Below are 25,651 nucleotides of genomic sequence, written 5' to 3'. Positions count from 1 at the left end.
TGCCCTTTCTTTTGGCATGTGTTTTTATTACTTAAAATATAGGGAATCTAGTGTTCACACTGTTTCTTACGTATCGTTAAATTCTTGAGACATTGAGTACACCCACTCAACGCCACATTTGTTCTTATCACCAGAGCAAAGAAACGAAAATATTTCATTTGGGGAGCAACGACAGAGTGGGAATCGAAGCTACAACCGATGCATTTACTTTACCTTGAGTGTTCTGAAAGCATTTTTTATAATAAATGTTTTAATTATAGGGACAGCACCAAGTAGCGGTCCGGGACACGCCGGAGCGGCTGCGGGGCAACCAGTGGAATTCAATCATGCCATTGAATATGTCAATAAGATTAAGGTATTCTATTTATTTTGTGTGTCTGTGTGTGGCGTTAAACTCCGCCTCGAAAAGGAATGTTATTATTATTTACTATAATATAATATAATATGTTTTCTTAGGATATACATATTATATTGTTATAAACTTATATAATCTCAAAAAAAATATAATTGTTCTTGTTAAATAAGAAAATATTGAAATAAAGAATTTTTGTAATGCGACAGTTGTGGGTTCGATTTCTACACTTCTTCTTCTTCCTCCTGGCATTAATCCCGGCTAATTGCCAGGGTCTGCCTTCCTACACAACCTACTCGACTTTGCACGATCTTTTGCATCCTCGGTGGTTAGACCATTGGCTCTCATGTCCTGCATCACGACATCCAACCAGCGCTTCCTTGGGCGTCCGGGAGGTCGCACCCCAGGGACTGGTATAGCAAGGCACTTGCGTCCGACGTAGTTCTTAGGCCGGCGCGTAACGTGGCCAAACCATCTCAAACGACTCTCTTGGAGCTTATCCGCTACGTCACGGACCCCAAGACTACCTCGAATGAATGTGTTGCGTATGCGGTCAGACCGCGTTACGCCGCACATCCACCTCAGCATCTTCATTTCCGTGACGTGAAGCTCCTGAGTGTGCCGAGATAGTGCTGGCCAACATTCGCTGCCGTATAAAAGAACCGGTCGGACGATGCTCTTGTATATCAGCCCCTTGAGCTTGGGCGGTATTCTGCGGTCGCAGACCACACCAGTGACCTCCCGCCATTTGGCCCAGGCAGCGCTTATCCGGCCATGGACATCGTGGTCGATGCCTCCAGACTCGTGCATAACGGATCCAAGGTACCTGAACTTCTCCGACTTAACGGCTGGCTCAGGACCTATAAGGATGGTGCTCGAGTCCCGGCTGTACTACAACCATTGTATGTACGGCATGTACTCTGTCTTCGATACATTTAGTTTAAGACCGCCGTTCTCAAGCGTACCCTTCCAGAGGTTCACTTTACGCTCCAGCGTCAGTCGGTTCTCGGCAATGAGTGCTATGTCGTCGGCATACATCATCAGCCATGGAGGCTGGTCCTGGATGTGAGCCGAGACAGTATCGAGCACTACATTGAATAAGAACGGACTAAGAGCCGAGCCCTGGTGAACCCCCACCGTAATCGGGAAGGGTCTAGTGTCGCCAACAGCAGTCCTAACCATAGAAGCGGAATCGTGGTACATGTCTCTGATAATCTCAATATAGGCCTCAGGGATCCCTTTGGATCGCAATGCCCACCAGATGCACTGACGAGGCACACAGTCAAAGGCCTTCTGCAGATCTAAAAAGGCCACATGCAGAGCTCTCCTTTTTTCCCTGTATGCCTCCATCAAAGTTCTGAGGGCGAAAATGGCGTCCATGGTGCCCGATCCTGGCTGAAATCCATATTGAGACTCAGAGACAGTACACTCTCGGCGGAGCCTGAGGCCGATCATGCGCTCGAAGAGCTTCATGGTATGACTCATAAGCTTAATGCCCCTATAACTACCACAATCTTGAACACTGCCCCTTCCTTTGTAAATAGGGGTAATGAAGCTAAGCCGCCACTGATGCGGCATCTTACCAGTGTTCAAGATATGGTTAAAAAGGTCAGTAAGCATGAGCACACCAAGAGAGCCCAACGATTTCCACGCTTCGATCGGAATGTCGTCAGGTCCCACCGCTTTTCCGTTCTTCATGCGTCGAAGGCAATTACGTGTTTCGTCAAGGGTTATTGGGGCAATAAGTCCGAGGTTAGGCGGTGGGTCGTGATGAAGACTGCATGGGTGCTGAGTATTCAGCACAGAGTTCGATTTCTACACTGCGAAATGAAATATCATTTTCTCGCTCTGCTAACAAGGCAAAATGTGGCTTTGAGTTCCCCGCAACGCAACACGCAATGTCGCGAGAGTTTTGCGGCGCGTTGGGAACGGAGTGTCTTAACACTAGGTGCCCTCATACAAGTGAATTGAGTGTTGGAAAAAGCGTTGACTTTTCTATTCATTTTTTTCTCATATTTATAAAATTATAAACTTTATTTTTAACAAAAATATATTTTTCCCGTTTAGTCCCGCTTCTCCCGTCAGCCGGACAAGTACAAGCGTTTCCTAGAGATCCTACACGCGTACCAGCGTGGGCACCGCGACGTCAAGGAGCCGCAGGCCAAACAGCAGACCGAGCAGGAGGTGTATGCGCAGGTGAGTGGCGTGGCGTTGAGTTACCCCGGATTTGGCCTACCCTGCTATATGTGGTATGGTTAAGTGTGAATTCCCAAATATTTTTGGAATATATATAGTTTTGGTATCAACAGGTGGCTAAACTATTCGAGAACCAAGACGACTTGCTGGCGGAATTTGGACAGTTTCTGCCCGATGCCAAAGCGGTCACGAAACCTGCACATATCCCGCCTCATACACGATCGCCTCCACCGCAGGTAATTAAAAAATGTTGACACCGTTACTCAATATGCAACGTCGCAAATTTTAGCGGAAAACGAGGAATGGATTATTTTGACACTTCTCTCTGCCTAACCTCTGCTTTGTGAGATACACTATGAAATTGTAAGAAAAATTGTTAATATTAGAATAATTGTTGGTTGATATCTAGGTTCTGTTTTTAAATTTTCATTTTCAGAATGAAATTATCTATTAAAATAGGTAAAAACAAATACAATAGAAATTCGGGCTGATGATTGAGAATGCAGTGTCTTGACACTAAGTTCTAGCTGTGTAATGTGCTAGATCTCTGGGAAAAATATATATATTTGCGTCCATAACATTATCATTATCACTCGAAGAAATATCACTCAACTTATTTTTTTATTTTCCTTAACAAAGTAAAATATGAAACCAATATTACAAAACTAGAATATAATAAAAAAAACATCTCAGATTGTAATTAGCAATTGTCTATCCTATCGAACCAAATGTCAAAAGTACAGATTGTTTATGGACATGCACAAGTTGTAAGCTTCATACAAAGATGAATCTTAATCTCCGTGTGTCTGTCCTACCAAAGACAGATGTAAAGTATGCATTTGGATTGGTTATTAGCAAGCTATACTCAAGAAACGGATTATTGCTACATTAAAGTGGTTGCAATTTAGGGATTAGGATTGATAATTAATAATAATATATTAATAATCATTGGGTGTATATCTTAATCGTATTTTTGTCTTTTGTTAGATTCTTTTTCAAAAGTGTTATTTAGCTGTTTTAGTCTGACCTCCAGTAAATCAAACTTTTCATGGACTAGAATATGTGGCACTCCACTACTGTGCGGTTTCGTAGGAATTTCCTTCCTCATGCCACAGAACTATGGAATGACAGTGTTTTGCAGGTCGATATGACATGGTTACCTTACAACAAATCGCGCAAACCTTAAAGGCCGGACAACGCACATATAACTCCTATGGTGTTGCACAAAAAAAAAATTTTCACCAAAAAACCAACTCCATACATCTCTGTAATATTTCCTTTACTCAGTACAGTATGTGATTTTGATGCTGCTGTATTGTTTCACCTATTCTGTTTACTTCAGTTTATATTTTCCAAAACCTTTTTCAACTTCATAATTGATTTGTCAGGTCTTAGTGTTATATTTCAATTTTCTTCATCATTTTGTGTACATGTTACTCTCACTGTTTGTCTTTTTGCGTTCTTTTATTTCTGGGGATTGTGGTCATACTCTCCCCATGGGGACCAGCCGACTTGGGGAAGTATTGTTGTTTTTTTCTTGTACGTTTTTCTAGGGGCGCTTGTTTGTTGCTATTGTTTACTACGGTTGTAGAATGAGTTAGTATGTGACCGATGCATGAAATGAAGAGAGTTTGTTTTGTTTATTTTGTGTTGGCTTTCATGCTCTAATTAAATTACTAAAAATCCTATTTTTTTTTAGTAGTAGTAACACTTGAATTTGGAGGGTAACACTTTTCTTGTCTATGGTAGTTATTTATTATGGCAACTTTGTGTATCAGATGTCATATTCCGGAAATCAGATTGATGTATACAAGTTATGTTTTTAATTTACACATGTGCTTTTATATAATTACGTTTTTCTGTTCTTGCACTTTTTTACTCATTATTACCTTCTTTTATCATACGTAATTCAACCAACACTGACGTGATTTACAGTTTTATGCCTATTTAAGACAAACTGTTATTTCACTTGGTTTATTATTAAAATGCTTAAGAGTTCAGATAACGTATGTGTCACTTGCTAGATCCAACGGAAGTCCAAAAAAATCCAAATAATTTAAATACTTTTTTTCCATATCTAGCCTCGTCCAGAAGTGGAGCCTGAGCGGTTTTCGAATACTCCCGTGTCACCCCCTCATGTGCCTCTCCCCCAACACTCCCAGCACCTTCCGCACCCCCAACACACCCAGCACCCCCAACACCCCCCCGTGCACGTGCAGGCGCCGGCTCATCCACATCATCATGTTCAGGTCGGTTGATATATTGATATTATTTAGAAATGAATAGAATTTAGTTTTAATTATTGTAATTTTGTAAGGACTACTAAAAATAAATTTAATAAGTTTAACGTTTTCAACATTGAAAAATGTTTCTTGGTTTAGATGAAATGAGGGATTTATAGAAATTATTAAATGACTTTTCTTTTGTTTTCAATTAAGTCATATAAAAGCGAAAGCAGCAACATCCTTCTTTTTTGAAAATGTAACTATAAATGTAATCCGTTAGTGTAGCTATTTGAAATAAATTTTTAAAATATACGTTACTAGCAAATACAGCAATATCCACCGTTGGTTATCACTCTCGACCAATCACGTGTCGCCATTGCTCGTGGGATTTTTGTTTACTAACGACGCGACCACGCAATTATTTTTAAACATTTAAAGTAGAAAAACTTATAGTAAACTTTTATTGGAAAGTATTATAACAAAAAGAAGTTACCCTTCTCTAGTAGATAATAATTCCACTAGAAAAAGAAAAATACAACCTGCTAATTGGAAAAGAAATTTTGCCAAGAAACAGAGGTAAAAATAGTGATTATAGTGTGACACGATAATTTGATCGTTAATTCTTTTACCGATGCTACCGATGGTTAACGAGTTCTTATTATATGATATAATCATAATTTTTTGTTAGGTATATCGACTTTTAATTGCGTATTTATTTTAAATTGTATTTTTTATGGAAGTGGATTTTTTGTGTTTCACACATACAGACAAACAGACGAACAGACATTAGTATAATTAAATAATAAGATTTTGTGTGGATATTTATAATTTTAAAACATAGAAAAACTGAGCATTTTAAACGCATTAATCATTTAATTTAAAAAAACAGCTACTGTCAATTTGTTTAAGATGATTGTTGCTGCTTTTGCTTCTATATGACTTAATTATTGATTTATCAGTTTTAACTAGAGAATCTGAATCAATTTTTTTTACTAGTTATTGGTACTTAAGTCAACTTTTTAACAGTCTTGGAGAGCTTATATTAGTATTTTCTTTATAATTATTATAATTTTGACAATTGCTTTCATTATTCAGTTTAAAATGTGCTCACAAAAGTAAATATGAATAAAGATATTTTGAATTTTAATCTAATTTAATAATGAATTGTACACAATTGCAATAATATTTTAATTAAATAATATTTTCTTTATCCTCATAGCCTCTCCCGAAACACACAACAACCACAACCGCCCCACCCCAGCATCATCATCTCAAGAGATCACCCAGTTTTGGATCTTCCACACAGATTGGTGGGTTTTTTTTATTAAATGATGGTTCACATTTACATAGTATAACTAGTATTAATAATATAATTTATAAATAGGTATTAAGAAACAGTTTACTGCAGTCAAGGGTACAATTTAATAGTTAAAATTATATGAAATTAAATTATTTACGACTATGACAAATAAAGAACAGTGTTAACTGTGATTTTAACAACGATGATTGTGGGTTCGATCACGCTTTCGAAAATGAATTATTTTCATGCTTTTTCATGTTGGTTAAACAAAGTTAATGGTGATAAAACAAAAAAAAACATGAAAGCTAAAAGAAAATTGACTACATTTAAGATACTTTACAATAGATTTCTTATAATTAGCTATTTCATATCTATTTCCTTCATTTAGCCTCCGGAGCACCACCAGCAAAGAAGCCTCGTTCAGCGATTCCATCTCCAGCTCCTCTACGAGATGTGTCATATGCAGAAGCAGCTAAGTTGGCAACTGCCAGCGATTACAATTTCTTTGATAAGGCACGCAAGGCCCTGAGGTCTCAGCATGTCTATGAGAACTTCTTAAGGTAACTTGTTTTTTTTTAAATGATGAATTTTTGATTAAATATTTGGTAAATTGCTTTTTTGAAGTTTTTTTAAGTACAAAGTTGTGTACATATCTTAATGATGATAAAGAGATGTGGGCAGCATGAAGTTAAAATAAAGAAAAAAATATAAAGAAATAATATATTAATTCAATTCTCTTCTTCAGATGCCTCCTGCTCTTCACCAACGAGATAATATCATCATCAGAATTGCTCCTCATGACGGAGCCATTCCTATACAGGCATCCGGAGCTCAAGAAGTGGTTGCAAGACTTTGTGGGACCAGTGTCACCACCAAACACACCCACTAATACACATGCTGGTGGGTATTGATAACTGTTATTTATTATTACTTTATTTTCTGTAGGAAAAATCAGTACCTATAAGATTATTTGCAAGTTTGCATCTGTCTGTCATAGACATTTTACTCGGGTCAAATTTGGTACCCATTGGTTTTATATAACTATCTAAAAATCTTGGAGAACTCTCCAAGATTGCTTGAAAAGTGAATTACAAATTTGTAATTTACATAAATATGAAATAGCTTCATGATTTAGGAAATAATACGAAAATTGACAATTCATATTTTGGAGATTAATACTCAAGTGTGGCATGTTGTACATTTTAATTGCAACTATTGTTGGTTCAATATCTCTCTTTGTTTTGTAATCCAAGTTTTTATCTATTTTTACAATAGAAGATACATAGGAAATTATGCTATGTCCTACAAAACTTTTTAATGAGTTTGTCTGTAGGATCTCAAGTCTTTATATAAGCAAAATAATAAAAATATATAAGAAATTACAATAGTAATAACAATTTAGCTATTATCAATTATTTATAGGCGTTGGTTACTTTAAAATTATAATATCGAAATATTTTCTTTCTAATTGCTGCAGGGTACAACAACTTTAGCAGTTCAAGCGGGCTCCTCGGATATGAGAGGCGGCTGGAGACAAAGCGCTATGAGCCTCTTGGTGCTTTTGGAGCTCAACTCCGGCATGACAGGCCTCAGGGAGAGGCTGCTATGGATATAGGTAGATATTATAATATATTACTATTAAAATTTTTAGTGTGCTTTTTAATGATGTATCAAGAACACTTAAATATATGCTATTATTATTTATAATTTTGAGGCAGGACACGCGTGTAACTGTAAACGCTACAGGTTATAGGTTTGATTCCCATTCGATAAAATGAAATATTTATTAGCTTCATTCATTCAGTCACTTGCTGTGATGTCGAGCCAAAGTGCGGCGTTGAGTTCTTGCCTCCAGAATTCGGCGGAAAGTGGGGAATGGGGTGTTATTAACACTAATATTTGTAACAATGCAACAAAAATTATACACTTCAAAAGATTTGGTTCGTGTGTTACACTATGATTAGTTTGTGATATAAAATTTAAGAGTGAGTTGACCGTTCTCCGTTCGGTGTCTTTAATTCGGGGAGTATTTTGACACTAGCTGCTCTCTGCCTATCATATTATGTGCGGGTAAATATAAAAATAAAGATATATATATATAAAATATACAACATAATATAATTTTAATGTTGTTTCCTCCATACAGATCTGTCGACGTGCAAGAGGTTAGGTACATCCTACTGTGCTCTCCCGCGCGAAGCTGCTTCGCGACGGTGTTCAGGACGTACTCCACTCTGTAAAGAGGTATGTTATAATGTTTTATAAATCCCCTGGTGTTTGTTTTGTTAGGAAAGTGATATTGGATTTTGTCAATTAAAAAAAAATTGAGGCTAATAGAGGCCCAAGCGGCACAGAGTGTTACTATAAATCCGACAGATTTAACATTTCTATTTTCTTCGCTCTGGTGTCTCGGCAAAGACTCCAGAATTTGGTGGAAAATGTTCGAAGTGTCTCAACACACTAAGTTCGCTCTGCTATGTGCGGAATACAGCGTGACGCTAAACAAAAAACAAATATAACGTTTCAAAATTTTGCGTTAAAAAATTATAATAAATAATATAGTAAATTGTTACACTATCGCCTGATTTTATGTAAATGTATACCAAAATTTCATCGCTTTTTTTTTGTAGGTCCTAAACGACACTTGGGTGTCTTTCCCCACGTGGAGCGAGGACTCTACGTTTGTATCGTCTCGGAAAACGCAATTCGAAGAATACATCTATAGATGTGAAGATGAACGGTTTGAGGTAAGTTTTTTGTAATGTATTTGTTGATAGTCTAAGCTTTAAAGTATATTAAAGTTTTTTATGTGTACTATTACTGTAATTTCCTTTTTTAAATTATTGGCAAAAATCCAAGGTTCACCTAAGGTTGAGGGGATATTTAATCTTAGTTCTGCTTTTAAATTGCAGAACTAAATGTCATCTATTATTTTATCAGAGTGGTTGATTGAATATAAAAATATAAATAAAGTGAGACTGTGGTACTCTTAGCACAAAGACGTTCGTTGGATTGTAAACGCGACACTTGTTTGCTATATTTCTACTAAAGTGTGAATTAATTTCTTTCTTGCTCTGGGGTACCAAAGCCAAGTGTGGTGTTAAGTTCCGTATCGAAAAATTGTGAGGTGTATGCGGAATTGAGGTGTCTTAAAACTAGATTATCTCTGCTTCCCTGCGAATACTAAATCTGCTATTGTTACCCCCAGCTGGACGTGGTGATAGAGACCAACGCGGCCACCATCCGCGTGCTGGAGGGTGTTCAAAAGAAGCTGTCGCGCATGACGAGTGAGGACGCGGCCAAGTACCGCCTCGACGACTGCCTCGGCGGCCACTCGCCCACCATCCACCAGCGCGCGCTGCGCCGCATCTACGGCGACAAGGTGGTACGGCGCCCCCCCACCTGTTGGCATGTGACGCGACATGACGTGACGTAGTAGACCTAGTAAAACGATTGACATGACGTGAAACATTGATATGACGTGACGTAGTTTATTATTATTTTTAACACATTTATGTCACGACCGTACTTCTCTCCACTCAATTTATATTATGAAAATAATTTTTATCTATATAGCAATGACTTATGACGAATAGATATTTATAAACAAAAATGACAATATATTGTATACACTTTAATTATAACGGAAACACAGCTACAGGCATGCTTTAGTATTTTGAAGGGCTATTTATTATATTATTATTTTAGTTACTTATAGTAGAAATTCGATAACACGGACTAATCATTGTTAATCATAAGAATATCCATATAATCCAATAGACTATCAACATCAGATGTGGGACAATGTCTGGACTGGAAACGCGACGGTTGTAGGTTCGATTCCTACTCAAGGAAATGAATTATTTAATATTTTCATATCTTCGCTCTGGTAACAAGGCAAAAAGCGACTTAGTTTTTGTATACCAGTATAAATGTTACCTGGTCAATGGTCCGCATACCTAAGCACAAAACCATATAATCGAATTTCCACTATTTAGTTTTTAGTTTATTGTATTTAGTTAGTTTTTAGTTTGCTTTTTTTATGGTGTTAAGGTTTTTTGTATTCTATTTAAATTGTAGATTTTTTTTTGTTTTATTGCTTAGTTTTTTCATATAAATTCGTAGTTAGTGTTTTTTTTTCTTTAATAAAAATTTAAATAACTAATAGTGATATTTTTTATAGGCGGTCGATATCATCGCGGGTTTAAAGAAGAATCCTGTAGTAGCAGTGCCAGTTGTTCTAAGACGGCTAAAGGCTAAAGAAGAAGAATGGAGGGAGGCTCAAAAGGTATATTTTATAGCCTTTTGATATAAATAATAGAAATTATATTTTTAAGTATATTAGCTTTTTTTTTTTGTATTACGAGACAATGATGACAAAAGTGCGATGTGCATTTGACAGAGTGTAAGTGTTGATACAAGCATTGCTGCCTTCCTTCTGATGTCTCAATAATATATAACATAAAAATTATAAAATCCAAATATTTTTTTTATTTAAAAAAATGTGGATACCTCCGTCATTTTCATGGTTTTTTTTACATTTCCTTTACATTTCCTACTAAATTTTTTTTTGAAGTTGTATAAAATGTAAAAATCAAATAGATATTGCACTGATATCGTCGAAAAAATGCGAGGTTGATCTGTCAATCTAGACGAATAGTTATCATTTACTAATATAATATTAATAATGTTTTTTTAAATAATTTTATATAATTTAAAAAAATATATACATATCTCATTTTTTTATTCAAATATCAACAACAGGGCTTTAACAAGCAGTGGCGTGAACAAAACGAGAAGTACTATCTCAAATCGCTAGACCATCAAGGGATTAATTTCAAGCAAAATGACTTGAAAGCATTACGCACCAAGTGTTTATTCAACGAAGTAGAAAGTGCCTACGCGGCGAGGAAACCTGGACCCCACCTGGTGGCTGATTACGGGTTGAGGGGCAGGCATGAAGGTAATGATAATTAAATATTGTTATGATTGGTTTTAATTACGGTTCGAAGGGTAAGAGTGCGGCGTGGAGTTCCGTCGCTCTGTCTATCTGTGTCATATGTGTTTTAGAAGATGAGTGGGAAGTAAAGTTTAAATATATGGAAATTAATAGTATTGCTTTTCATTAAACAAAGTATAAAATGATCAAAGGTTGATTTCAGTATAAATTAAATCAATTAAATTAAATAAATAACATCATAACATCCTTTTTATACAATTCCAATGACCAAAGGTTGCCTGGAAGAGATCGCTTTAAGCAATAAGGCCGCCTTATTGTACATGTTGTTTCTACTTATTTTGAATATAATTTGTGTAAATTTTATGTGCAATGCAGTATATTATATTGTATTGTAAATACCATCAAAATTAATAATAAAAAAATATTTTCTAAAAATACTAATTCCCTTTTATATGTTTTAACAGCAATAAAAATCGTCCGAGACGCCGCAGAGCTGTTAATACATCACGCTCGAAGACAAACTGGCATACAAAAAGCGGAGAAACGGAGAATAAAACAACTTCTCCGCCATTTCCTGCCAGATCTGTTTGCTCATCCAAGACAACCATTATCTGATGATGAACGGGATGAAGGTAAGAAGAAAGATCATTTGCTTAGCAGCATATAGCAGGGTAGGCAGAAGGAACCTAATGTTAAGATGCTCCGCAATTTTCGAGAAATTGTGTATCCAGTTACTGAATTAGCAAGGTTATGATAATAATTACTGAATTATTATCGTAACCTCCAAGGATGAAATCCACAACCGTCGACACCTTACAATCATAAGATGCTGAATAGAATGTATGATTTTACAATTACTTAAAATATGATTATATGAGTCTTATTTGTCCAAAATAAATGATACACAGTTACGTCCATGCATATTTAATAGAAATATTTTTTATAAAAAAAAGTAAAGAAAAACAAATATAATTATAAAACATATAAAGAAAACTGGTGTCTAAATTTTTATAATAAACTAGCGGCCCGCTCGCGGTTACACCCGCGTGAACTATGTTATTATTAATTTCTGTCTCCATGACAACGTCTTAGTGACGTCTATGCAAAATTTGAGACTTCTAGCATTTGTAGTAACGAAGTTTCATACAAACTTTCGACCCCAAAAACAACCCCTTAGAAATTGAATATTGCAAATTCCCGTCTTAGCGAGCACCTACGTCCTTTAAGTAACTCCTATGCAAAATGTGAGATTCCTAGCACTTGTAGTTTCTGAGATCTCGTGATGAGTGAGTGACCTTTCGATTTTATATATATAGATATACTGTCTAGTGACATTTGTTCCACAACTATCGAGTCATGAATAATATTGTACGAATTTTAAGTATTTATTAATACTACCCATTCCTTCTGAATTGAACACAACGTTTTTTTATTATGATGACAAAAGTGCGATGTGCATTCCACAGACTTCCAGTGTTGATACAAGCATTGCTGCCTTCCTTCTGATATATAAGTTAAATATTATATATTTTAATATATCATTTATATGTTGTACATATTAATAAATGTATTTTTTATAGAGGAAAAAGAAGAACCAACCAGTCCTGGTAGTCCTTCAGGTGAACCAGCTGATGATAAAAGTGGAGTTAAACAGGAGAAACAAGAGGTAATTTATATAATACATTGATTAAAGCATTATGTTTGTATTTTTGTTGTTTGAAGTTTTAATTAAATAAAATATAATTACTCATTGTGTGATATTTAAGAAACTAGATCTTTTTAATTGAATAGTAGCTAATTATATGTTTTATAATATTTTCACAGTCATCAGAGTCTGATAACGCATCTGATAAGAGCAGTCGAAACCATAAGAATGATAAGGAGAACAAGCCTAAGAACAATAATACTACAATTGATAGTAAAGGTAAGATTTTACATTTTTTTGGCATCACACTTTATCCCAGTATAGAGAACTTTTGTTCTCTATTGGCGGAACTAAACGGTGCGCCATGTCTTAGAACTTAATTTTATTTAGAGACAATGATGACAAAAATGTGATGTTTGTGCAATAACAGAATATCTGTGTTGATACCCCACATGCTGCCTTCCTTCTGATGTCTCGATATTTATACAACATATAGCTAATTATAGTATAACAATGACGTACAGTTAACGAGTGTAACCTCCATAATGTTTAGCTTTCTGAACTACTGCATATTGTTAACTTAGGAAGAATATTATCAAAAGTTAGAAATATCCTATAGTCATATCTACGGAGAAAGAAAAATTACAGTTAACGACTAAAAGACTTCGATGTATCTTCACACTTCATGCATGTATGCATGCAAATATGTCATTATATTTCACAAATTAGCGGTAGAATAATACAATAAAACTTTAAGACCAAAAATTTTATAGTACCAATAATAATTAATATTTAAATTTTATATCTTATCACAGAAAGCACAAACACAATAAAACGAAGCAGCAACGAGGACGCTGTTAACATGAAGCTTGATGTCAAGAGTGAGCAGGAGCTTGAAGACGACTATAGAGATCATCCGCCTAATGTGAGTGACTGATTTCTCTTGTTTTTTTTATTTATTATTATCTGTGTGTAGAGAGATTTAGTGTTAAGATAGAATTTTCGAAATTTTGTAGGCAATAAAAATAAAAAATGTGACAAGATTACTTGTGAGAGGCTAAAAACAAAAACTTGTGTGACGTAATTCAACGCCACACTATAATTGAGTTTATTGAGTAAGACAATGTAAACCTGTTCTCTTAATTTAATATGACACTAAATATTTATTATTTCCGTTCCTATTAGAATATAAAAAAATAACTCACGTGGAACGTGAACATATGCAAGATGTTAAACACGTGGCCACAGAGCAAATTATAGATGAATGTTCATATAAGGATTTATAATGAATAACAATATACATTAGAATTGCCTTATTTACATCTTTTTTTATCATTGTACAGTTCCTAACTGTACAATGATAAAAAAAGCAATTTTTAAACAATTCTTGCATTAAAGACTCTCTGTACTGTACCTTTTAGTATAGCACGATCGACAAATCGTGGCCCTAAAGTGTTGATGACTGCATAAATTAACAAAACAATGCATAAAAGTTCACAAACCCTAACCTAACTTCAAAGTGGCCCACGTCACGTCGTCTGTATTATTATGTTAGGTATATATAATATAGTCACTAACCACCCAAACGCGGCTTCGTCCGCTTAAATTTATATTGTAGCCAAATTATTTTTGCTATTACCGTAAATTCTCATCTAAATGTGTTCAGTAGTAGTTCTGTGCAAATGGAACAAACATAAAGTTTTATAATAGCAAGTAGCAAGTAGCTGTTAGTGGGATGTCTTAAGAAACAAAGTAAATGATGAATTGATAATAGTAATTATTGATAGTAAAATGTATTTGTTTTTATATATTTTTATAATTAGAATGGAAAACGTGAGAGATCATAATTATGTATGATGGTCAATAATAACATGTTTGTAATTATTTGCATAAGTGCTTGTATAAATTATTAATATGGGACTTTTATGGGAGATCATTAGTATTTTTATTTTTTATTTGATGATTCAGGATATTCTTGCAGGATATACATGTACATAGTAGGGTTGGCAGAGGTAACATGAGTAACCCAGTGTTAGGATACTCCGTTCCAAAATAGTAATGTATATAATAATTGTGCACAGGAGGCGCGCTTCGTGTGCACAGCCTCGTGGTACCTGTTCCTGCGCCTGCACGCCGTGTTGTGCAGCCGCCTGGGCGCCGCGCGCCGCGCCGCTCTCGCGGGCAGTGGTGGCGGCGGTGGTATTGGCGGGCACAGCGCTGCGCGTGCTCTGCGCCTGCGCGGCACGGCGGGGGAGGGCTCGCCCGCGGAGCATTATGCCGCGCTGCTGGAGCTGGTACGCGGCGTGCTGGACGGCAACGTGGACGCGGCCGCTTACGAGGACGCGGCCCGCGAGCTGCTCGGCATCAAGGCGTACCCCGCCTACACGCTGGACAAGCTGGTGTCCAACGCGGTGCGCCAGTTGCAGCACTGCGTATCGGAGGCGTGGTCGCTGCGCGCGGCCGAGCTGGCGGCGCGTGGCGGCATGCGCGGTCCGCAGGCCTACGTACGCCGCGCGCTGCGGGCGCTGCGGCACCATCATACCACCTTTTTAGTTAAAGTTGTGAGTTAACACTCTTTTTGTATATAATAAGATCATAAGAACGTTTGAAAGTAATAAAATGAAATGTCCCAAGTCTACAGAAAAAGGAATCGAGTCTACAAGAATCTTTTATAGTCGACAATTCACTCTCACTGTGCCACGACAATAACAAATATGAATGTTTCAGTATGGCGGCGACGAGTGTAAGGTGACTTTTGAGTTGTTAGAAGAGGCCGGAGAAGGCAGAGCATCACCACATCACGACTCTTCTAGACTGTCGCCCACTAATCAGGTAAATTACACATTTTTTTGTTATTTACTTTACGCTCAAAATCTTGTGTCAAGACACTCCGTTCCCCACGCCCCGCCTATTTTTCGAGTATTTAGTGACGGAATGTAATGCGTGTTTGCCTTGTTTGTCAGAGTGATGAAATGAAAATATCCAATATTCCCCGAGTGGGAATCAAAACTCAACCTTTGACTGGGTCTCATGAAATATTTAAAAATTATATATTTACAATGTTTGTTGCACATTTTTGTTCACTAATGATAAACTACTGAACGAATTACGATAATACTTTAAAGCAATATAGCTCATATTTCAGAAATACCATGGGTACAGTATATGTAAACATTTGTAATTTATCAATAGTCGCGAAGCAGAGAGACAAACGGCGAAGCAGTGTCCCGTCTCGCCGCCTGGTCCCTCTACGCCGAGCGCTACTCCCGCCCGGACGCCACCTCGGCCCCGGCCTCCTCTACGGCCCGCAACAAGCCGGTGTTCCTGCGCCGCAACGTGCGCAGGGCCGGGGCTGCGGTGGGGAGCGCCACGGCCACTACGTCGTGCGAGGGTGCTCCGGTGGCGGCCCGCAGGAGGAAGCCCCCGAGGCTGCACGATCATTCGGAGTGTACGCTGCACTCTAGTGGGATACGGTCAGTTGCTTGTCTGTAACAGATTAGAGCACAAATACAGCATTTGTAATTACAAGTAATCACCATATGCATTAAGTTGTTAAAATTTAAAAAGAGCAGCTTATTGATAAACTTTACTGAATTTCTGAATAATAAATTATACATGTAAAATACGAATTAAATAAAAACAATTTAATTAAAATAGACAATTTTCCTACAGGCTAGTAGCATCGCGACCGCAACAGCTCTACCGCTCGGGTAGTTTAGCAGGGGCTCGAGCGTCACACGCGCGGTTAAACGCCACCAGACGCGCCAAATTCAGAGCGTGGCTGGCACGGCACCGAACCCACCTGACCACTGACATGTGAAGATGGAGTGAAAACTTGTTGATATATAAAAAGTATTTATGTATTTGTGGCAGGCGTCGAATCTGCACCGACCCTAGAATGTTGACCGTCTAGTATTGCCGACTCCTAATTTTATAATATGATTTTATTTTGACACTAGCAGATGCGCGCAGCTTCGCCTGATTATTTGCACCCTTAGGGGTGTATTCTAATAAATCATGAAACACGTGTTCAATGAAATATTTTTAAGAGTCTAAATTTCAAATGTTATAAAAATCGGTGGCAATTTAAAGATTTTTTCATACAAACTTTCAATCCCTTATTTGCCCCCCATATAAAATTTAAGGGGTAAATTATATTAAACCACAAAACACGTGTTCAATGAAATATTTTTAAGAGTCTGAATTTCAAATTTTATAAAAATCGGTGCCGATTTAAAAAAAAATCCATACTAACTTTCACCCCATATTTTTTATACCTTTAAGGTTAAAATTTTTCAAAATCCCTTAATGGATGTCCAGATAACGAAAATAAACATCTTTCACGTTTCTACGTACACGGGTTACGGCTGTGCGTGCGTCTTACCTCAGTCAGTGAGAACATGACTTAGATGGATGGATAGATGGATTTGAACCTATTATCTTATCGTTTAGTTAGTACATTGTGATAAGAACACTTCTTTTTTGAATATAATGATATATATTTGAACCAGTGTCCCAACGGTAACAGAATAAATATTTTTATACTTACTCATATTTTTAAAAAGAGGAGTTGGAATTTTAGATGGAAATTTCTTGTGTCTACTTCTAAAATTGATACATAAGGATCTCCATTTTGAAAAAATAAGTTTTGTAAATATGATATTACTTAATTGTTTTGTATATGTAATAATAAATGTTACGGAGAAATTTCGATATTTTTTTATAAAGAATGTGTTGAGGATGATGGTGGTCTTTAGATGTGTTTGAGGGTTTTACCCACGCGACTTGTGATTGACACGTGTTGTTCACCCGCGCGACTAGTTCTTTATACGTTTGGATTTAAATTTATGTAAATAGCAATTTATTGAAGAAATAAAAAAAATCCGTATACTAATTGCGCGGGTGATGTATTGGCTCGCTCTCCATTGTATATATTATTTGTTCCGTTTACATTGACATACATACAGAGGATGTTTTTTTTTTTCTAAATATATTTGTAATAATTATCATTATCCCTACGTTCACATGACGGCGGCTTGCGCGCGGCATTCTAGTGTATACATTCATCGAGAATGAACATGCTCGTGAGTTTGCGCGGCGGCGCGCGGTCATGTGAACGTAGGGTATATCTGTACATAATAAATTAAAAAAATAATAAGTGTAAGTAACATACTGGTTGGTACAGAAAATACATACATACATAAATGATTGGCGGCAATTATCTCGAGACGCATCTTGAGATTTATTTGTTATGTTGAAGATGTGTTTACATCTAGATTGGTTTTATTATATTAAATAATATAAACGGTTGTATGGCTGTATCTTGAAATAGGATATATCTTGAAATTTATCCTGAGATATGAAGATTTGTGTATATCTTGAATTGTTTCATTATATTTATAAGTTGTTGCGCGTTTGTTAAGAGTATATCCTAAGATTTATGCCGAGTTTCATTGCTAATTATCTCGAGATCTATCTTCAGATTTGTCATCGGATGTGTCTCGAGATACTGCAAGATGCATAGATAAGATAGCGAGCCGGTCGCAGGAATACAGGGTAAGATGCTGTATCTCGATTCTCGAATAAGCTCAAGGCCGGTGTGACGATGGCGGTCGCGTTTTAGTGGCTATGCTATATAGATCTCCTTACGTGTACATAGACTTGTGAAATAAATATTATTATATTTATATATGTCGGTTGTTTTTTTTTGTTTTGTTTGTACCTTATGTATGTTAAGTAATGAGGATTTGTCTGGTTGTCATTTTTAAATGTTTTTTTGTTATTTTGTCGATTTGCAATCACCTAATAAAGAAAGATAATGAAATTTGATGAAAGTAATTAAAAACAAGGTCTTACATTTCTGAGTTAATTAGAGATGCTATCTACATTTTATGAGTTTTAAATCAGAGCCTTTTGCACAAGTGTTTTTTTTTAATTCAAAAAATGTCAAAAATGTTATTTTCTTCAATTCAAATATATGAATTAAGCAGGGTAGGCAGGGGGAACCTAGTGTTACTCCCCTGACACATACTCCGCTGCCCACTTTGAACTAACCGCCGCGCTTTGTCCCGACACCAGAGCAAAGATATGAATATATTAAATATTTCATTTCCTCGAGTGGGAACTGCGACTCAGCAGTAGGGTATGCCCAGTGGCATAGCAAGCGAACACTATAATTTCATATATATTTTTGTATAGTTTAGCGGACTATTAGGCGGCCCTATATGAGCGGCGCCCGGAGTATGACGGTGAAACGATGACGTAAGACATGGGCGTACATGCCCACCCCAGAATAGTCTTAGAAATTTTCTAACAAATAATTTAAAAAAAATTAAAAAACAACGCTTACACAAACATTTGTTCGAAGTTAAAGTCCAGATCAAAAAAAAAATTTCTAGATACGCTAATGGATACGCAAGCCACGTTCAAAGGATATCGAAGTAGCATACTTTCGCGTATTCTATACGTCATACCTCCAAAAATAATTGTACCGTCATCATTCAAACTAAACAATGCTTGAGATGTATTTATGATTCATTAATAAATTTGGTCCTTAAACGCTCCTTAAGTTCTGACGCAATTGAGATGTGCAGTGTACCTCAGTTATTTACTCGGGAAGAAGACAGACAACACAGCGCCACCACTCTTCGATTGTACTATACACCTATCCCCCGATTTACACGGTACTTTTTTTACACGGTTTTCCAAATAAGTTTTTTTTTGGTTTTATCGCACTCTACTAAATGATTTAATTTTCCATATTCATAAATTACAAGGGAGTGCATAATTTAAATTATTATAAATTAACCGTTGTGATTAAAGTAACATTTAGAGGGAAAATGCGGGAAATTTTGAAGAGAAATGATGGCAGTTTACCAAATAGGTTTAATTAAAAAAAAATTAAAACATTTTAATTTGAATAAAAATTAATTATTAAACTTTTGTTTAAGAGTCTAGTTATGGTGAATTAAAACAACTGGTTGGTGGTGTACACCTAAAAATATTGAAAAAACATAACTGTTAAATAGCAAAATTATGAATTTTCTGCAAACTTTTCGATTTACACGGTTTTGACTTGAAAATTTTTAATTTTCGATTTACACGTTTTTCTCAGGAACGTATCTACTGTATAAATCGGGGGATAGGTGGACTATCTATTAGCTTGCGGCTTCTCCCGCATGGTCTAATGGAAATATTAAATGTGTAAACATTTTGAATATAATATTAGAGAGTTCCGCCCGTGTCATTTACACGTGTAATATAGAAGTTTTTTTTATTGCTTCACGCTGTATCCCCCATATAACAAGTGTTAGTACGCTCCGACGCTTGGTTGGGTAGACAGAGGGAAGAACCTGGCAACCTAATGTTAAGACACTCACTCCGTTTCTATTCCCCACTTTTCACCGAATGTTGGAGGCAATGGCTGTTGAGTGATTGAACACTCAAGCCGCGCTTTGCCTCGTTTATCCTCCCAGAGTGCGTCACAACTAGTTTCTCTATCTATAAAAAAATATCGTCTCTATAATTATAATGAGTGAGGCTGGTGTCGTTAACAATTACTACGGAGTATTAAAGTATCGTTAGATTATCATTTCTTATCAAGTATTTATAAAAAGTGTAGCCTTTGTAAGTGCTTTTTAAAAGGTTATTTTCCGTAATGCGTCTTCCACATAAAGCGGTAAGAAGAGAAAATCTACTGTTCAGGCACTACATTATCTCCTTTCCGTTCAAATTTGGCATATTGAGCGTTGAATGGCGGAATTCGTATGTCGCAGCGGAAAGAGATACACAAAATAGCCGGTACTGCGAAGAGATCGCGTTTCTACAGCATTCATCTTTCCTTCATTCTTCTGTAATAGCAACGTTTCGTCGTCTCAAAGCAGCCAAGGCACCGTTTCGGATCTTCTGTCTCTACTGAACATACTTACCAAGTATACCTAACACTTAATCCAATTGTTGTCATGGATTAACTTTATTTTTGTATGAAAGCTACATTCCTCAGTGATTGTGAAGTGATTAATCTCGTCATTAATTCCGTCCTGACGCAGGAGCACAAGAGTGTAACTGTAAAGCGACTGTTGTGGATTGGATCCTCACTTGCGGGAATACATTTTTATTTATTTATATTTCCATTTCTTCGCTCTGGCACCCAGGCGAAAGCCCGACTTAGAATTCCGCCACTTAACACACATAGCCTCGAAGAATTAATGAATGTTTTTGTAGTACAATGTACTACATATAAATAACTATTTATGCTACATAACTATTGTTATTTTGTTATTTAAGGTACAAAAAAAATTAAATCAACTTCACGCTACATGCCTCACACAACCGGGTAGGCAGAGAGAATCTATCGTTAACACACTCCGTTCTTACTTTTTGCGCAATCAGCGACAATGTATAGGGGTTTGTGGAACTCAACAGTGCCCCACACTTTAAATTAAGATGTTTATTAACCCAAGGAACCTTCGTTTTATGGTCCTACGCGCGCTCTTCTAACTTCCGGACAGCGCAATGTATATGCACTCAGTAATATATATATTTTTAATTTTTAATCCCGAACAAAATGAAGTCCCAAACACGCTTTACTCTTTCTAAGCGACGCCGCAAGAAATGATTTTAAACATTACATGAAAGAGATCGTTAATGAAGCACCACGTGCGTCATAAGGATAATATATTTACTTAATTTTCATTTTTGTTTTTGTTTCTATTGCGTTATTTAGTTAATGTTCTTTAATCTTTTAATATTTCGAAAACATTTTTATTTCCCTTTTTTTTTAGCTTCACTTACCGTAGCTATTTTATATATAGATAATCGTGTATTACTGTACATAGATTACTTAGATCAAGATAACAAAATTCAGCATAATCGAGAATCGGTAAAAGGAGAGTAGAGAGGTACCTGCTAACGCAATCTTAGTAGGTAGGTATAGGGAGACAAGATTAAAGATACCCACTTACGTTTCGTAATTTGTAATAATTAAACTTAGAGGAAGGATAAAGTACAACGAAGTGACATATATAAACTAAAATAAAAGATAAAAAAATATATATACAAAATTATCAACAATGTTTGAGATAAATCAATACCAACCTCAAATATAGATAACTTAAAAGATAAACGGTGAAGGCCAATAAATATATCTAGATCTATGAAAAAGAATTATGCAATTAACATTTTAAAAAAATACCTACATACGTAGGGTATACAAACATTCTAGATGTTTTCTTAGTTTTCAAAATGAACATAATTTATTAGTACGTATGCATTTTGCATCTTTGCTAATAATCAAGACGCCAAATCTTGATTTCGAGCAGAGAGTAAGGAACAGTGTCTTAACACAACATAACATTTTGGAAATGTGTTCGTATAAACATATTGTTTTATTTTTTAGCTTATCACGCACACAACAGGGTAGGCAGAGGGAACCTAGGAACCTAGTACAGGGTGGGCCAGAAAGGGGTGCGAATTTCAAAATCAGATTGATCGTGAAAGGGACGCGGGGGCGGGTCGCGGGTAGTGGGGATAGGTAGCTTGGTTTTCGGAAGTTTTGTCGCCATATCTCTTTATTTTAATCTTTCGCACGTCTTCTTCCTGTTATCACGTAAACCTATGCGATGTTTAGCAGAGTACTCCGAACTTAGTGTTCAGACACTCCGTCCTAGCCATTTTTTCCTCGCCATCTTTACAATACCAGCCACGCGAGAACATGTCCAGCCAAGTCATAACCTGGCAATGCACAATTTGTAATATTACACGAATCATTTCGAGCACAAACGTGCGAGTATAAACGCGACGGTTGTGGATCGGGGGATGAAATATTTAATATTTTCATTTCCTCGCTCATCTGACCAACAAAAAGGCAAAGCGCAGTGTTGATTTCCGCAACTCAACACGCTATGCTTCCAGAATTCGGCGAAAAATGGTGAAAAGAAGTGTCTTCATTAGGAGCGAGGTATTTTAATACTAGGTTGCCAAAGCAAAAAGCTTAAACAACTTATAGACTATTTAATCCAAGAAATTAACATACAAGAAATTTTGTAACTCTGCTTTTGTAGGCTAGCTAGTACAGTATTTAAAATTTCATTTCATTCATCCATCCATCCATCCATCAGCCTTTCAACGTCCACTGTCAAATTTCATTTATTTAGCTCAAATGGTTATTTATATATTAACGCTTAAAAACCAAAATTAGTTTCAATATAGTTAACTACTATACTTCAAGATGTCCTGTAATATAAACTATATTTGATGTCAAGGTAGACTATTATGCACATTACAAAGAAAAAACCAGACAAGCGCGAGTCGGGCTCGCCCACCGAGGTTTCCGCTTCCGCTCACTTGAACTAGTAGCTTTAATACCAAATTTTACCTCGCTCTTAAGGCTATTATTTTTTTTAGGATTTAACCACAAATGTATAGTTTTTACATTTATTACTGAACAAGTTTTACGTGTAGATGTTGGCTGCTGCTGTAAATTTAATAGTTCTAGGTCAACCTAAATTGCCTTATATAAAATAATTTTGATTCCCTCTATAGTAAATGTAGAAATACAAGATTACCATATATTTTGAATTTCAACTCTATATCGCCAAGCGTGCCTGAGATTAAGGCTCTTGACAGCCAAAAAAAATCTTATAACGGTTCCTTTTTTCCGTAAAAGGGTATGGAACTCTAAAAAAAACAAAAATTAAAATTATTTATCATTATCTTGAAAATAAATTATAATTATCTATAATAAAATTGAAAACGATTTATAATTCTAATTGTAATTATATAATAGTTTATTGAAAACTATCGAGACACAAAAAGAAAACTAGTCAAGTACGAAAGTTACATAAAAGAGTTTTTTTGTAGATTATACCTTCCTGCTGTAGGAAAATAAAATGATTCTAAAAATGGTGAAGTATTTTTTTTAAATTCCAAAAATCAACCAAATTTACATTGATTATAAATTATTTTTTCATCATACATAATCTAAAAAAAAAGCAATAAGAACAACCAAAAATCTTATAACATGATCTTTCACCATTTCTTATTCCAAATTCAAATGTCTAAGCGTACTTACATTAGTATCACTGTAAGCGCTGTTTTGAATCGTCGAATGTACATGTCAACAAAAAGCTACCACCGGTTCGGAAGGTAGTTCTGCTGAGAAGAGCCGGCAAGAAACTCAACAGTTGCTCTTTTCAAAGTCAATGGTATATTTTACTATTACATTAGCTGGCAGCTATCCTGCCTGACATTCAATAGACATTAAATCCGTACATGTTTAACCTGTAATTTTGAACAGTGTAATAAGCTTTACTTGTTAGTATTGTTTTTACAGTTACTTTTGTCATTGTTGTGAGGCGGTCGTAGAGCAGGGGCACAAGGATGTGACAGTAACCCGACAGTTGTAGGTTCGATCCCTATGAGAGGGAATGAATTTTTATTTATTAATATTTGCATTTTATCGCTCTGGCACTAAGGCAAAAGCCCAGAATTGAGTCCCGCCACTCAACACGCAATACCTCGAAAAATTCGGCGGAAAGTGTGGGACGAAGTGTCTTAACACTAGGCTCCCTCTGCTGCCTACCCAGCTACATGAGGGATACAGCGTGAAGCTGAAAAAAAAAATACAATCACCGTTTTAAGCGATGATCCAGACATTTGATATGTCACTTTTACTTTTTTAAAATGTCAAATATGAAACCAAAATTTAAAAATCCTAAACAACACAAAGAATCTTTCTTATAAATATATATCTATCTAAATAACGAATACATAAACAATAATTAATATTATAAATGTACACAAGAGTATTTTACTCAACACAGAAAGAGGACCAAGGCTGACCATGTCGACACGCCGCCCCCCGCCGCCGCCGCCGCCGGCCTAATGTTCTACAGATCGTTTACGTGTTACACTACGAGTTAAGTGCTTAATTATACCTACAGAGGTATCAAGTTCTATTTTGATTTCATTAATATATATATATATATATATATATATATATATATATATATGTGCGACTGTAAACGTGACTGGTTGTGCGTTCTATACCATCCGAGGAAATTAAATATTTATTCTTTTTAAATTTTTTTCACCATGAAATACGTAATACCTCTAGAATTCAACGGGGTAAGTGAGGAACGGAAATGTCGAAATGGGAACCCTACCCTGCTATGTACGTGGTACAACGTGATGTATCACAGTAGGACTGTCCGGTTGTAGGTTTGTTTTCATTGCTCCATTCTATCAAGAGTCACGGCAGAGCGCGACTTGAAACTATGCAGTACGTGGGGATGAAGAGCAGAGTATCCTTATACTAGATTCTCTCTGCCGTCATGTGAGAGTCAAGACCAACGCCGCTCACAACCCCGTGTAACACCAGAGGAGCTACAGGTGCGTTGCCGGCCGCCAATGTGGAGATAGACGCTTTTTGAAGGCACCCAGGCCGTATCAACCCGCAAGTAGACCATTGCACAGTTGCGGAAAACTGCGACGTGCTTTCTATATGCGGGATACAATTATCAGTGGGGGGCGCTGTGTCTACCTGTCGATATCTGCTGAGTGCGGGATTCAGCGTGAAGATGATAAAAAAACCACCATGGTACTAATATTGTATTAAGTCATTTATTATTCACTTTCTGTTCTATTATTGATATTTAACTTTTTTATATATTTATTTTTATAATAAATGCATTTATTACATCTTTTTTATATTATAAGTTGTATAATAATATTTCAAATGCGTCACAGTTGCATAATTAATTAATTATAATAATAAATAAGCAAAAAATATGTTTTTGTTTGATATCACATAACAACAATACAGACTATACATATTGTGATATGTTATTATCATCAAATTAAATATAACTTAAAATCTTTAAAGGTTATTTTATTTTAAAATTAATATATATAAAAAAATATAACAGCATTCTATATACATCACATAATTAAAGATATAAAATAATAAGTCAAA

The 25,651-nt window shown here is 36.0% G+C and overlaps 1 protein-coding gene across 5 annotated transcripts in view; it reads left to right on the top strand.

Moving 5' to 3' along the window:
* The window catches only part of Sin3A (SIN3 transcription regulator family member A), a 41,396-nt gene extending 23,027 nt beyond the window's left edge, over window positions 1-18,369 (top strand). For 4 of the 5 annotated variants that reach the window (XM_085188470.1, XM_085188473.1, XM_085188471.1 and 1 more), the window contains 21 exons: window positions 261-355; window positions 2,420-2,548; window positions 2,662-2,784; window positions 4,630-4,797; window positions 5,993-6,083; window positions 6,462-6,633; window positions 6,819-6,973; window positions 7,551-7,688; window positions 8,220-8,317; window positions 8,704-8,820; window positions 9,282-9,458; window positions 10,257-10,361; window positions 10,838-11,036; window positions 11,498-11,665; window positions 12,614-12,699; window positions 12,858-12,957; window positions 13,494-13,603; window positions 14,760-15,239; window positions 15,406-15,510; window positions 15,871-16,151; window positions 16,351-18,369. In XM_085188470.1, the coding sequence (XP_085044596.1) occupies window positions 261-355; window positions 2,420-2,548; window positions 2,662-2,784; window positions 4,630-4,797; window positions 5,993-6,083; window positions 6,462-6,633; window positions 6,819-6,973; window positions 7,551-7,688; window positions 8,220-8,317; window positions 8,704-8,820; window positions 9,282-9,458; window positions 10,257-10,361; window positions 10,838-11,036; window positions 11,498-11,665; window positions 12,614-12,699; window positions 12,858-12,957; window positions 13,494-13,603; window positions 14,760-15,239; window positions 15,406-15,510; window positions 15,871-16,151; window positions 16,351-16,498 (3,245 nt within the window). In that variant the 3' untranslated portion in view covers window positions 16,499-18,369. The remainder of the gene's footprint in view (window positions 1-260; window positions 356-2,419; window positions 2,549-2,661; window positions 2,785-4,629; window positions 4,798-5,992; window positions 6,084-6,461; window positions 6,634-6,818; window positions 6,974-7,550; window positions 7,689-8,219; window positions 8,318-8,703; window positions 8,821-9,281; window positions 9,459-10,256; window positions 10,362-10,837; window positions 11,037-11,497; window positions 11,666-12,613; window positions 12,700-12,857; window positions 12,958-13,493; window positions 13,604-14,759; window positions 15,240-15,405; window positions 15,511-15,870; window positions 16,152-16,350) is intronic. The other variant, XM_085188474.1, reaches the window with a different exon arrangement.
* The last annotated feature ends 7,282 nt before the right edge of the window (window positions 18,370-25,651 follow it).

The sequence above is a fragment of the Heliconius melpomene genome, chromosome 7, assembly GCF_056956725.1.
Source record: "Heliconius melpomene rosina isolate 202511_hmr_F chromosome 7, ASM5695672v1, whole genome shotgun sequence".
NCBI classification, from domain to species: domain Eukaryota; kingdom Metazoa; phylum Arthropoda; class Insecta; order Lepidoptera; family Nymphalidae; genus Heliconius; species Heliconius melpomene.
Note: the sequence above shows the minus strand (reverse complement) of the source record. Positions and strands in the feature narration are given on the sequence as shown.